At 44.1% G+C, this 14,060-nt stretch overlaps 1 protein-coding gene across 1 annotated transcript in view; it reads left to right on the forward strand.

Annotated features, from left to right (window-relative positions):
* Positions 1-14,060, forward strand: part of ttc24 (tetratricopeptide repeat domain 24) — a gene marked incomplete at its 3' end in the record, with an annotated part of 161,183 nt that overhangs the window by 71,026 nt on the left and 76,097 nt on the right. Inside the window, exon 6 of the mRNA XM_084336601.1 lies at positions 3,586-3,714. Coding sequence (XP_084192727.1) covers positions 3,586-3,714 — 129 coding nt within the window. The remainder of the gene's footprint in view (positions 1-3,585; positions 3,715-14,060) is intronic.

The raw sequence follows: 14,060 nt of genomic DNA on the forward strand, positions 1-14,060 counted from the left end.
TCTGAGAGCCAACATACTGTACAGTGATGCATTAGCAGCGCTACACCAACATACTGTACACTGTGATGCATTAGCAGCGCTACACCAACATACTGTACACTCTGATGCATTAGCAGCGCTACACCGACATACTGGGTTCAACAGAAGGGAAGAAGGAGGTTCTGGAAAATACATCATTAAAATTACATTCAGACTAGTTTCATAAAAACGTAGATATATTCCACAGATTCAAGGACGTTGAATAAGATTGTAGAGAAGATACGTAATGTGCCTCCTTTAAATAGAGCTCCTCTGAAGTGGCATCATGAGCAGTGTGACAGGCATCCCACCAGGGCTGAGCAACTCATCTGAAATGTTCATTATTGTCAAAAGTATTAATAAAGTAATCAAGTCAAGTACATTTTATTTATATAGCACATTTCCAAGCAGCGGCACCAAAGTGCTTCACAGGCAGGTTGATAAAAAAAACAAAATAATACGATGCAAGATATACAATTAAAAACACAGTAAAACAATGAGTGTAATAAAGTATTGTGTATCAAAACCTTATTATAAATAAAGTATTGTTTATCAAAACCCTATTATAAATAAAGTATTGTGTATCAAAATCATATTATAAATAAAGTATTGTGTATGAAAACCCTTTATTATCTTTTTTATCCACTTTTTCTCCTTATTTTTCAATTTTTCTCCCATCCCAATTTCGTATTTCCAATTCTTCCCTCCCCTGTCTTGAACGTTGCTATACTATACCTCCCACTGGTCGGCTGTAGTGAAGATAGAAGCCTTGCATCACGTGTCCCCTCCGGTACACGAGGAGGCAGCCTGTCGCATCTTTTCACCACAACAGCTCGAACTCTCAGTGGCGAGGAGTAATGCGTGGGAGGCTCACACTGCCCCCGATACTTCCTGTTTCCGCCATACCGGCGTCACCCAACCGACCTGTAGGAGTCGCTGTCCACAACGTCCAATCCCCACCCACCGGCTTTCCCACCCTCTAACACTGCCAATTGTGTTAGTATGACGGCCGGCCAAGCCGGTAGCAACGCAGAGAGCTGGGCTCGATACCAGCATCTCCTGCGTTAGTGGCGAGCGCCTTGTCCACTGCGCCACTCAGCCGCCCTATAAATAAAGTATTGTGTATCAAAACCCTATTATAAATAAAGTAGTGTGTATCAAAACCCTATTCTAAATAAAGTAGTGTGTATCAAAAACATATTATAAATAAAGTATTGTGTATCAAAACCCTATTCTAAATAAAGTATTGTGTATCAAAACCCTATTATAAATAAAGTAGTGTGTATCAAAACCATATTCTAAATAAAGTATTGTGTCAAAACCCTATTATAAATAAAGTAGTGTGTATCAAAATCTCTGGTTTTCTCAGCTCCACCAGGCCTGAGGGGTTTTCTCAGCTCCACCAGGCCTGAGGGGTTTTCTCAGCTCCACCAGGCCTGAGGGGTTTTCTCAGCTCCACCAGGCCTGAGGGGTTTTCTCAGCTCCACCAGGCCTGAGGGGTTTTCTCAGCTCCACCAGGCCTGAGGGGTTTTCTCAGCTCCACCAGGCCTGAGGGGTTTTCTCAGCTCCACCAGGCCTGAGGGGTTTTCTCAGCTCCACCAGGCCTGAGGGGTTTTCTCAGCACCACCAGGCCTGAGGGGTTTTCTCAGCTCCACCAGGCCTGAGGGGTTTTCTCAGCACCACCAGGCCTGAGGGGTTTTCTCAGCTCCACCAGGCCTGAGGGGTTTTCTCAGCTCCACCAGGCCTGAGGGGTTTTCTCAGCACCACCAGGCCTGAGGGGTTTTCTCAGCTCCACCAGGCCTGAGGGGTTTTCTCAGCACCACCAGGCCTGAGGGGTTTTCTCAGCTCCACCAGGCCTGAGGGGTTTTCTCAGCACCACCAGGCCTGAGGGGTTTTCTCAGCTCCACCAGGCCTGAGGGGTTTTCTCAGCACCACCAGGCCTGAGGGGTTTTCTCAGCTCCACCAGGCCTGAGGGGTTTTCTCAGCACCACCAGGCCTGAGGGGTCTGCTCGGTGCTCCACCAGGCCTGAGGGGTTTTCTCAGCACCACCAGGCCTGAGGGGTCTGCTCGGTGCTCCACCAGGCCTGAGGGGTCTTCTCGGTGCTCCACCAAGCCTGAGGGGTTTTCTCAGCACCACCAGGCCTGAGGGGAACATTATAGGGGAAACATTGAAGGCTATTTGACGGTATTTAAATTGTCCAGTACAAATGACACCTTTTGTTCTTGTAGAACAGTCACAGAACATTCCTCTTTAACCTTTTTAATACTGCTGCAAGGAGTATTAAACTGCACATTTTCATGTATATTTTGTAGAATATGCATATCGTGGATGTAAAGGTATAGCTTCATATTGGGTTTACCTCCCAGCACCTTAACCGTCTCGCTCAATACTAACAGCGCGTGTTGCTTGTTTCAAGTCAGAATGCGTCTCTCGAGCTTCCGGACCAACCTGTCCTCAGATAATGGCTGAGCTACTGTAAGAAGCTCCGGGGTTTTGCTCCATACTGTAGTTCAACCATCTAAAAACTTCTTCAACCACTATCTGAAATGATTAAAAAAATAAAAATAAAAATCTAACCCTGACTAACCTTACTGTCATGCACTTGTCCTAATAAACTAACCTACACTGTAACACGCAACACTTGATGAACATTGTTACTCAGCTGATAGAGTTGTACCCTTCTTGCTGTCTTGTCGTACAGAACTTGTAAGTCGCTTTGGATAAAAGCGTCAGCTAAATGACTAAATGTAAAAAAAAATGTAAATATGTACTAATTGGCGGAAGAGCTTCTCGGTTTCTCATTTTAACCATGTTGAATCTTGCCTCTCTCTCTCTCTCTCTCTCTCTCTCTCTCTCTCTCTCTCTCTCTCTCTCTCTCTTCTCTCTCTCCCTCTCCCTCTACCTATCCCCCTCTCTCTCTCTCTCTCTCTCTCTCTCTCTCTCTCTCTCTCTCTCTCTCTCTCTGTGTGTGTGTGTGTGCGTGCATGTGTGTCTGTGTGTGTGTGTGTGTCTGCGTTTGTGTGTGTCTGTCTGTGTGTGTGTCTATGTGTGTGTGCGTGTGTCTCTCTGTGTGTGTGTGTGTGTGTGTGTGTGTGTGTGTGTGCGTGTGTGTGTCTGTGTGTGTGTGTCTCTGTGTGTCTGCGTGTGTGTGCGTGGGTCTCTGTGTGTGTGTCTGTGTGTGTGCGTGTGTCTGTGTGTGTGTCTCTGTGCCTGTCTGTGTGTGTGTCTGTGTGTGTCTGTGTGTGTGTGTGTGTCTCTGTGTGTGTCTGCCTCTGTGTGTGCGTGTGTCTCTGTGTGTGTGTGTGTCTGTGTGTGTGTGTGTCTCTGTGTGTGTGCGTGTGTCTCTGTGTGTGTGCGTGTGTCTCTCTGTGTGTGTGTTTGTGTGTGTGTGTGTGTGTCTCTGTGTGTGTGCGTGTGTCTCTGTGTGTATGTATCTCTGTGTGTGTGTGTGTGTGTGTGCGTGTGTGTGTGTGTGTGTGTGTGTGTGTGTGTGTGTGTGTGTGTGTGTGTGTGTGTGTGTGTGTGTGTGTGTGTGTGTGCGTGCGTGCGTGTGTGTGTGTGTGCAGGCTCGTTAGGCAGCAGACGTGCCCAGGGCAGGTGCTTCAGTAACCTGGCCTTCGCCCACAGTGAGCTGGAGGAGCTGGAGGAGGCGGCAGAGAACTACCTCCACGCGCTGCAGGCCTTCAGAGACACAGGTGCTGCCAGCTCTCTGTACACAACGTGCTTCACACCAGCTCTACAGCAGTGCTTCTCAAACATGGCATGGCAAGGACCCCTGAATAATATACATAATTGGCCAGGGACCCCCATTTGAGAAGATCTCTGATGTTTCATAACTGTCTAAACTGTAGGTAGAGAGATAACAGAGGAGGGAGCAGAGCAGTCGTTCTTACACACCCTCTCCCTGTAATAACTTCTAGTGAAGAAAATATTAGTGCAATGAAACTGTTTAGCTGGGGACCCCCTGGAACTCCCTCAAGGACCCCCGGGGGTCCCCAGGCCACACATTGAGAACCACTGCTCTATAGACATCACTGTGTCATCCCACTGATCTATAGGTGTCATCCCACTGATCTATAAGTGTCATCCCGCTGTTCTATACGTGTCATCCCGCTGCTCTATAAGTGTCATCCCACTGATCTATAGGTGTCATCCCACTGCTCTATAAGTGTCATCCCACTGCTCTATAAGTGTCATCCCGCTGCTCTATAAGTGTCATCCCATTGATCTATAAGTGTCATCCCACCGCTCTATAAGTGTCATCCCACTGCTCTATAAGTGTCATCCTGCTGCTCTATAAGTGTCATCCCGCTGCTCTATAGGTGTCATCCCACTGCTCTATAGGTGTCATCCCGCTGCTCTATAGGTGTCATCCCACTGCTCTATAGGTGTCATCCCACTGCTCTATATGTGTCACTGTGTCATCCCACTGCTCTATAGGTGTCATCCCACTGATCTATAGGTGTCATCCCACTGATCTATAGGTGTCATCCCACTGCTCTATAGGTGTCATCCCACTGCTCTATAAGTGTCATCCCACTGCTCTATAGGTGTCATCCCACTGCTCTATAGGTGTCATCCCACTGCTCTATAGGTGTCATCCCACTGCTTTATAGGGGTCATACCACTGCTCTATAGGTGTCATCCCACTGCTTTATAGGGGTCATACCACTGCTTTATAGGGGTCATCCCACTGCTTTATAGGGGTCATCCCACTGCTCTATAGGGAGGTGTAGTGGTTACGTCTTTTTAGTTTTTTTTGTGTTCCACCCTCTGTGGAACGCAATGTATTTCCCCATTGCCCATTTCTAGATTGTCTCGTTTAAAACAAATAAAGCATGGACATTTGCATGGTGTACCTTTCTGTGCGTATTCATCCACAATCTATAGCTCAACATGAAAATATTCGCAATTAATCATAAAAGTAGCAAAATAAAAACGTTTATGTTTTTGTTCACTGATAAACTACACTACCATTTTGCGCTGCTGACTGACGTCACCACAGCGTAGACTCCTGGCTTTAGTCGCAGACCTAGGCAGACCCTAGCTTAACAATACGTACAATGGGAAAATAACTGACCCTGAATCTGTGGCTAGTATCTGTTTCACCCAGCACTAGTGCTCCGGTGATCATAACCATTTATCTCTAAAGCAAACTACTATTTGTAAAAGCCACAACCACGTTACCATATTTGTATTTATAATTTAAATCGTATAATGTTATTTCGCTGCATATTAAATCACTGTAAATACTAATGTAAATCATTGTTTCATTGTACATATTGTGTATAGTTTATAACGTTATTGTTTTTTTACCTAACGTTAGTAGCTAGCTAGCTCAGAGATAAAACTGGGCATGAGTTCACAGGTATGAAAAGAGGACCTGCACATTTTACTCGTTCCCGAAACTCCTCTACATGCCCCGATTTAAAATGGTTCACGACAGTAGCCATTGCTAAAGTCTAGTACGTTTAGCTAGGTAACGTTAGCTAGCTAGCTAGCTTCGTATCAGCTGGCCGTGACGGGGATTAGGCGAGAGCATTGAACAACAGGCTGCCTACTGAACAACAGGCTGCCTACTGGTAACTGTAGTTCTTTTTTTACGACAAATTAAAAACCTTATAACTACCTTTATTTCAACAAAAAATGCTTAAACAATAATGTTAGTGGTTGAAGGGCGCTCATTTTGTGCAAAGATGGAAGCTTTTCAATTTCCATGCGTCAGAATTGTTACAATAGCCGATAATCCATTTTCCAAATGATGAATCCCTATACGGGTGGAACAACCAGTGACGTCAGACTACACCTCCCTATAGGGGTCATCCCACTGCTCTATAGGGATCACTGTGTCATCCCACTGTTCTATAGGTGTCATCTCACTGCTCTTTGGGGATCACTGTCATCCCGCTGCTCTATAGGCATCGCCGTGTCAGAATCAAAATCAGAAATGTCTTTATTGCCAAGTAGTTTTCACATACAAGGAATTTGCTTTGGTCGTTTTCGGTGCGACATTAACGGACAGACATTAAAGGGGAGATGTTGAATAGCGATATAAACATAGTCATAGCATCAAATTAGTATTTAGATAAACCACAGAAAAAAATCACGTTATAAAAATAAGCCGTTTCTAAGAAAAAACTATTTGTTATGTGCCTTCGTGTATCAACCAGTGCGCCGCCATTTTGTTCACTTTAAATGCTGACGTCACGGAGATGGTTTCACCCGGAGCCTCCCACGTACCTAGCTACTACTACTACTACCTGCAGCACGCTGTAGCAATATTATTAGGCTCCTCAAATATCGTTGTTCATAAAAAAACATTTATGTAATATTTTACAGCATTGAGCAACCCCAACAGGGGGATGCTGCATATGTAGGCTATACTCTGTCATCTTTGAGATGGCGAGACCTGCAGTTGGCACCGTGTGAGGAATAATAATATGTGTGTAACAAAACCATTCATTGTGTTTGATGTAAGCAAACTGATGCCAGACTCAGCATTCATGCATTCGGCTGAATATCGAGATGAAGCACAGCCTACATGGTGAACTCAACTCATTATTATTGGTCAGTCATTAACTATGGCTTCAGTGGATAACCCCGATCACCTGCACTTAAGCGATATTTTAATTACAGATACCCCAGTAATAACATTACAATTTAATTCAATACAATGTGTGCCTTCCTCCCGGTCACCAGCAACGACATGTATCAGCCAAATGCGCATCGCCAACATTGACTGAGTGGAATCCCTTTCTATTCACATAATAACTGAATTTGTGATGGAGCTTTGACAGCTACATGGGTGGTACAGTAACAGTCTATTGCTCGATCCATCTCCAATATATCACGCTGGACCGTGCCGGTGGCCAAAGAAGACCCGAGGGTGGAGAGGACTTGAATGTGCATGGGGATGGCATTTGTACGTTTTGTTCCACGTTCCAATTTGGGTCCCAAATTGCGGTACACATCAAGGTGAATGTGTCTCGGGTAGCGGACTCTATTATGTTCTCTCTGCAAATAGACTGCTCCGCCTCTATCTGAAAACAGCTCCCCACGGAGAGCAGTCAGCGCACCCCGTAGTATTCCGATAACACTATATAGATGTTTTGCATGCTGCATTCATTCGGAAAGAAAGACCTATTCCAAATGCTATTTATAGGGTTTGACAATAATTACACTACTGTCGCTATTTTACAATTAACTATAATGAATTATGGGTCATACAGAACACGTCAGTGTTGAAACGAATGCATGAAAGTCCGTCTCATGGTGGTGCAGTCTTCATATTCTACCGCTTGGGTTAATGTATGCATGGTCTGAGCTGTGCGTAGATATACGCACAATCTCAAGCACACGTTCATTTTGATAAATCCAACAATTTGCTTAGAAATGATCGTACACACGGTTTACGCACATATCTGTGCGTACGCACCATTGATAAATGAGGGCCCTGGCCTATATTTGATTTCATAATTATATTATATTCTAATTCCTCTAATAGTAACCGGTATTCAATTAAAAACCGGGTCTCTATTAATGACCGGGTGCGCTGTTGAGCTAAGCAATTATAAGCCGGCCTCCTAATACAAGCCGGGTATATTTTGTTATTGTTGTTATATGCTGGCCTGGCTGTGCAGTAAATACCATATAATGGTATGGTGTTAATGTTTACCAAGAGAGTACGCCTACCTCAGAATTGTATAAAACGAAGTTATTATTATTTAACAGTATTGTGATTGCACTATTTTACTTTATTTAACTTTTTTTGACCACCTGTAATTGCACTGTTTACTACCGTATTTCATACAGTACTTGGTTTCAATAAATGAACCCAGTACATTTTACTGGGTTCAAACTGACACAAAATGTTGATTTATTCATTATGATCCGTTTGAAAATTAGAAATATAGGCCTCTCTCTTATACATGCCTCCTCCTAATACAAGCCTGGTATCCACTACAGTTGAAACAAATACAAGCCGGGGTTACTATTAGAGGAATTACGGTAACTTAGTTCATATTTCATTTTATATTATACCACCTCTTTATTGTGATTATAACCTAACCCTGCAGCACCCAAAGGAGTGAAGGAGAGGAGTTATTTTTCATTTAATAATAATAATAACTTCATAATAATAATAATCATGCCGTTGCATTACTGCTGATCAGCACGCCTATCAGAAATAAATGTTTACTGTATGATCATCTTAGAACCAAGCATTTGAAATGACCTGGTTTAGTGCTTAGCCTTTGTGTTCCACCATCAACACACTTCTTAAACCCTCTGACACAATCTCCTATTCCTTCACTGTCAGTGAATGCGTCTCCTATCTGTCACATCTCCAAAAAAAAAAATTTACAAAATCCACACTCCACTAACAAATGCCTCCGCTAACACTGTCTCCCCTCCGGATTCAACCCCCCCTCCACCGCCCAACCCCCCTTTTACATCCTTCACTGAAATCACTGCATCGGACCTATCCTCCATTCTCTCTACAATGAAAACTTCAACCTGCATCCTGTACCATATCCCCTCCATCCTAGTCAAGGCTTGTCTCCCTGCCCTTTCTCCCCTAATTACCTCCATCTTAAACTCCTCTCTGACCACTGGCCTATTTCCCCCCGCCCTCAAAATAGCTTCTGTCACCCCCTTACTAAAAAAACCCGGACTCAACCCTGAAACCCTTGATAATTTCCGCCCCATTTCCAACCGCACCTTCCTCTCAAAAATCCTTGAGCAAGCCATTGCCTCCCAATTAAAATCCTACCTCGACAACAATATCCTTTATGATACCTTTCAATCCGGATTCCGCACCAGACACAGCACCGAAACCGCACTTCTAAAGGTCACCAACGACATACTCCTCATTGACGACTCTGGTTCCCTCTCCATCCTCATCCTCCTAGACCTCAGCGCTGCTTTTGACACCATCAGTCACCCCATCCTCATCACTTGTCTCCAGTCCTCCGTTGGCATCTCCAGAATCCCCCTCACCCTATTTTACTTTATTTTACTTTTTTTGACCACCTGTAATTGCACTGTTTACTACCGTATTTCATACAGTACTTGGTTTCAATAAATGAACCCAGTACATTTTACTGGGTTCAAACTGACACAAAATGTTGATTTATTCATTATGATCCGTTTGAAAATTAGAAATATAGGCCTCTCTCTTATACATGCCTCCTCCTAATACAAGCCTGGTATCCACTACAGTTGAAACAAATACAAGCCGGGGTTACTATTAGAGGAATTACGGTAACTTAGTTCATATTTCATTTTATATTATACCACCTCTTTATTGTGATTATAACCTAACCCTGCAGCACCCAAAGGAGTGAAGGAGAGGAGTTATTTTTCATTTAATAATAATAATAACTTCATAATAATAATAATCATGCCGTTGCATTACTGCTGATCAGCACGCCTATCAGAAATAAATGTTTACTGTATGATCATCTTAGAACCAAGCATTTGAAATGACCTGGTTTAGTGCTTAGCCTTTGTGTTCCACCATCAACACACTTCTTAAACCCTCTGACACAATCTCCTATTCCTTCACTGTCAGTGAATGCGTCTCCTATCTGTCACATCTCCAAAAAAAAAAATTTACAAAATCCACACTCCACTAACAAATGCCTCCGCTAACACTGTCTCCCCTCCGGATTCAACCCCCCCTCCACCGCCCAACCCCCCTTTTACATCCTTCACTGAAATCACTGCATCGGACCTATCCTCCATTCTCTCTACAATGAAAACTTCAACCTGCATCCTGTACCATATCCCCTCCATCCTAGTCAAGGCTTGTCTCCCTGCCCTTTCTCCCCTAATTACCTCCATCTTAAACTCCTCTCTGACCACTGGCCTATTTCCCCCCGCCCTCAAAATAGCTTCTGTCACCCCCTTACTAAAAAAACCCGGACTCAACCCTGAAACCCTTGATAATTTCCGCCCCATTTCCAACCGCACCTTCCTCTCAAAAATCCTTGAGCAAGCCATTGCCTCCCAATTAAAATCCTACCTCGACAACAATATCCTTTATGATACCTTTCAATCCGGATTCCGCACCAGACACAGCACCGAAACCGCACTTCTAAAGGTCACCAACGACATACTCCTCATTGACGACTCTGGTTCCCTCTCCATCCTCATCCTCCTAGACCTCAGCGCTGCTTTTGACACCATCAGTCACCCCATCCTCATCACTTGTCTCCAGTCCTCCGTTGGCATCTCCAGAATCCCCCTCACCCTATTTTACTTTATTTTACTTTTTTTGACCACCTGTAATTGCACTGTTTACTACCGTATTTCATACAGTACTTGGTTTCAATAAATGAACCCAGTACATTTTACTGGGTTCAAACTGACACAAAATGTTGATTTATTCATTATGATCCGTTTGAAAATTAGAAATATAGGCCTCTCTCTTATACATGCCTCCTCCTAATACAAGCCTGGTATCCACTACAGTTGAAACAAATACAAGCCGGGGTTACTATTAGAGGAATTACGGTAACTTAGTTCATATTTCATTTTATATTATACCACCTCTTTATTGTGATTATAACCTAACCCTGCAGCACCCAAAGGAGTGAAGGAGAGGAGTTATTTTTCATTTAATAATAATAATAACTTCATAATAATAATAATAATCATGCCGTTGCATTACTGCTGATCAGCACGCCTATCAGAAATAAATGTTTACTGTATGATCATCTTAGAACCAAGCATTTGAAATGACCTGGTTTAGTGCTTAGCCTTTGTGTTCCACCATCAACACACTTCTTAAACCCTCTGACACAATCTCCTATTCCTTCACTGTCAGTGAATGCGTCTCCTATCTGTCACATCTCCAAAAAAAAATTGACAAAATCCACACTCCACTAACAAATGCCTCCGCTAACACTGTCTCCCCTCCGGATTCAACCCCCCCTCCACCGCCCAACCCCCCTTTTACATCCTTCACTGAAATCACTGCATCGGACCTATCCTCCATTCTCTCTACAATGAAAACTTCAACCTGCATCCTGTACCATATCCCCTCCATCCTAGTCAAGGCTTGTCTCCCTGCCCTTTCTCCCCTAATTACCTCCATCTTAAACTCCTCTCTGACCACTGGCCTATTTCCCCCCGCCCTCAAAATAGCTTCTGTCACCCCCTTACTAAAAAAACCCAACTCAACCCTGAAACCCTTGATAATTTCCGCCCCATTTCCAACCGCACCTTCCTCTCGAAAATCCTTGAGCAAGCCATTGCCTCCCAATTAAAATCCTACCTCGACAACAATATCCTTTATGATACCTTTCAATCCGGATTCCGCACCAGACACAGCACCGAAACCGCACTTCTAAAGGTCACCAACGACATACTCCTCATTGACGACTCTGGTTCCCTCTCCATCCTCATCCTCCTAGACCTCAGCGCTGCTTTTGACACCATCAGTCACCCCATCCTCATCACTTGTCTCCAGTCCTCCGTTGGCATCTCCAGAATCCCCCTCACCTTGCTCCAATCATACCTCTCACACAGGCACCAATTCATCTCCATCAACAATTGCAAATCCCCCACTGCCCCCATCACTCATGGGGTCCCCCAAGGCTCAGTACTTGGTCCCCCGCTTTTCATCCTCTACATCAGCGGTTCTCAAACTACAGGTTGCGACCCAAAGTGGGGTCGCGGGTAGGTGACAGTGGGGTTGCGCATTGGCAAAAAAAAATTACTCCGATCGAGTTGCCCCCCAGGCAGCTGTGTGTATTTGCCATGTCCCGCCCCTTCATCAATGGAGGCCGACACACGTATTCCAATACACATCTCACTACACCCTGTGCATTTATAATCGCGGGAGGGGGGTCTGGTCTTTTGTGTGTAACCTGGACTCGCAATGGATAGGTTTGTTGTCAGAAGCGTTGCTGGTTGGCCGCGATGAAATGGGCTCTGCACTTAACCAGCTGCTATACCACACTGAAGTGAGGTGCCAGAGTATTCGCCTTTGTTAACGCGGAGAAGAAGCGCATATTTTCCTTGCAGACAAAAACAACACATTGGCAGAGAAATGTGCTGATAATGAGCTGGAAACTCCGTTAGTGGCACTCCAGGATAATCAGCGGAGATTTGGGGGTATTTACTCAGCTTGATGGCTTGTTGTAGGAACAGAATGCTGGAGGCACTCAATTATCTTTCGTGTGACGAGCTACTGAAAGTCAAGTTCACTGGACAGGCCCTCACAAAGTTCTGGATATCAGTCCGGCACGAGTACCCAGAGTTGTGTAATGCTGCGCTGATAAAGCGTGTCCCCTTCGCATCAACATATCTCTGTGAGGGCAGATTTTCAGAGTAGAAGCGGATCTCTGCTAAAGCGCATTTTCTTTTCATGTTCTGGCAACATATTTTGGCTAAATATGCCTAGTTTTATAAATGTGTATACAGAAACAATTCCATTGCTTTTGTTGATAATATTCATTAATTTCATTGATAACATAGTGCTGTAATTTCATTTTTGAAACAACGTGTGCTTTTATTTTGATATTCCTTATTTCCACGTTGAAATTACGCGATACATTAAGTGTGGGGTCGCCAAAAAATTCCTAAATAAAATGGGGTCGCGGTATGAAAAAGTTTGAGAACCCCTGGTCTACATCCTTCCACTTGGTCTGATTCTCCGCCAACATGGCCTCCGCTTCCATTGTTATGCAGATGACACTCAGCTCTACCTCTCCACCAAGACTATCACTCCAGCCACTATTTCCACCCTCACCACCTGCCTCACAGATATCAAAACATGGATGCAAAATAACTTTCTCAAACTAAACTGCAATAAATCAAAAATCATCATTATAGGTCCCAAATCCCTCACCAGCCACACCCAGGATTTCTCCCTAAATATTGATGGTTCCATTGTCACCCCCTCCACTCACGTCCGTAACCTTGGCATCATCCTGGACTCCACCCTTTCTTTCCTCCCCCATGTGAACCACATAACAAAAACGGCTTTCTACCACCTCCGGAACATTGCTTGTCTCCTATCACTCTCCGCTGCTGAAACACTGGTTCATGCATTAATTTCATCAAGACTGGATTACTGTAGCAGCATCCTCTACGGCTCACCAAACACTATCCTCAATAAACTCCCAATATGTCCAAAACCCTACTGCCCGCATGCTCACCTCCACCCGTCGCTCTGATCACATCACCCCTGTCCTCCACGACCTCCATTGGCTTCCGATCAAATACAGGATACAATTTAAAATACTTCTCATCACATTTAAAGCCCTCAACAACCTTGCCCCTCCCTACCCGTCCGACCTCATCCACCGTCACACGCCCACCCGTCGCCTTAGGTCTGCTGATGCCAACCTCCTAACACCTCCCACAACCAGGCTCCGGACCTGGGGCGACAGGGCCTTTGCTGCTGCTGCCCCGTCCCTCTGGAATGCCCTCCCCAGCCATATCCGTGATGCAAACACCCTGACATCTTTTAAATCAGCCCTCAAAACCCACCTTTTCAATCTTGCTTTTGACCTCTAATTCTGTCGGTTTTATTTGATTTTGTCCTGTATTATTTTTGTTCTGTTTTTGTTTTGCCATAGTTTTCTAAATCAAATCAAATCAAATCAAATTTATTTGTAAGGCCCGACAACACACGTTAATGTCTCCATGGGCCGGACACGTCTTCTTTAAACAAGTCAAGAAAAAACATAACAATAAGTCAAGAACACCATAAGGTCCAACAAATTTTAAATAAATGCAAATAAATAATAGAATGTAAAGCGTCTTTGAGCATCTGGAAAAGCGCTATATAAAATAGATGTATTATTATTATTATTATTAGCCTTATTTATAATAGTGTTCACTGCCAGACTTGGAGCAAATCACGCCACTTTGCGAAGGCTACAGTATCTTTGCCTGGGGCTGCATATTTCTCGAACTAATTATATACTGTTTATAAGATCTATTTTCTGCTGTTCCAATGAAACCTCAATCAACAAAATCCGTCCATAGATTCTGGCTGTACAGGACGAAATGTAAGGTGGCATAGTCA

This window comes from Notolepis coatsorum (genome assembly GCF_963971535.1).
Source record: "Notolepis coatsorum genome assembly, chromosome: 19".
NCBI lineage: Eukaryota > Metazoa > Chordata > Actinopteri > Aulopiformes > Paralepididae > Notolepis > Notolepis coatsorum.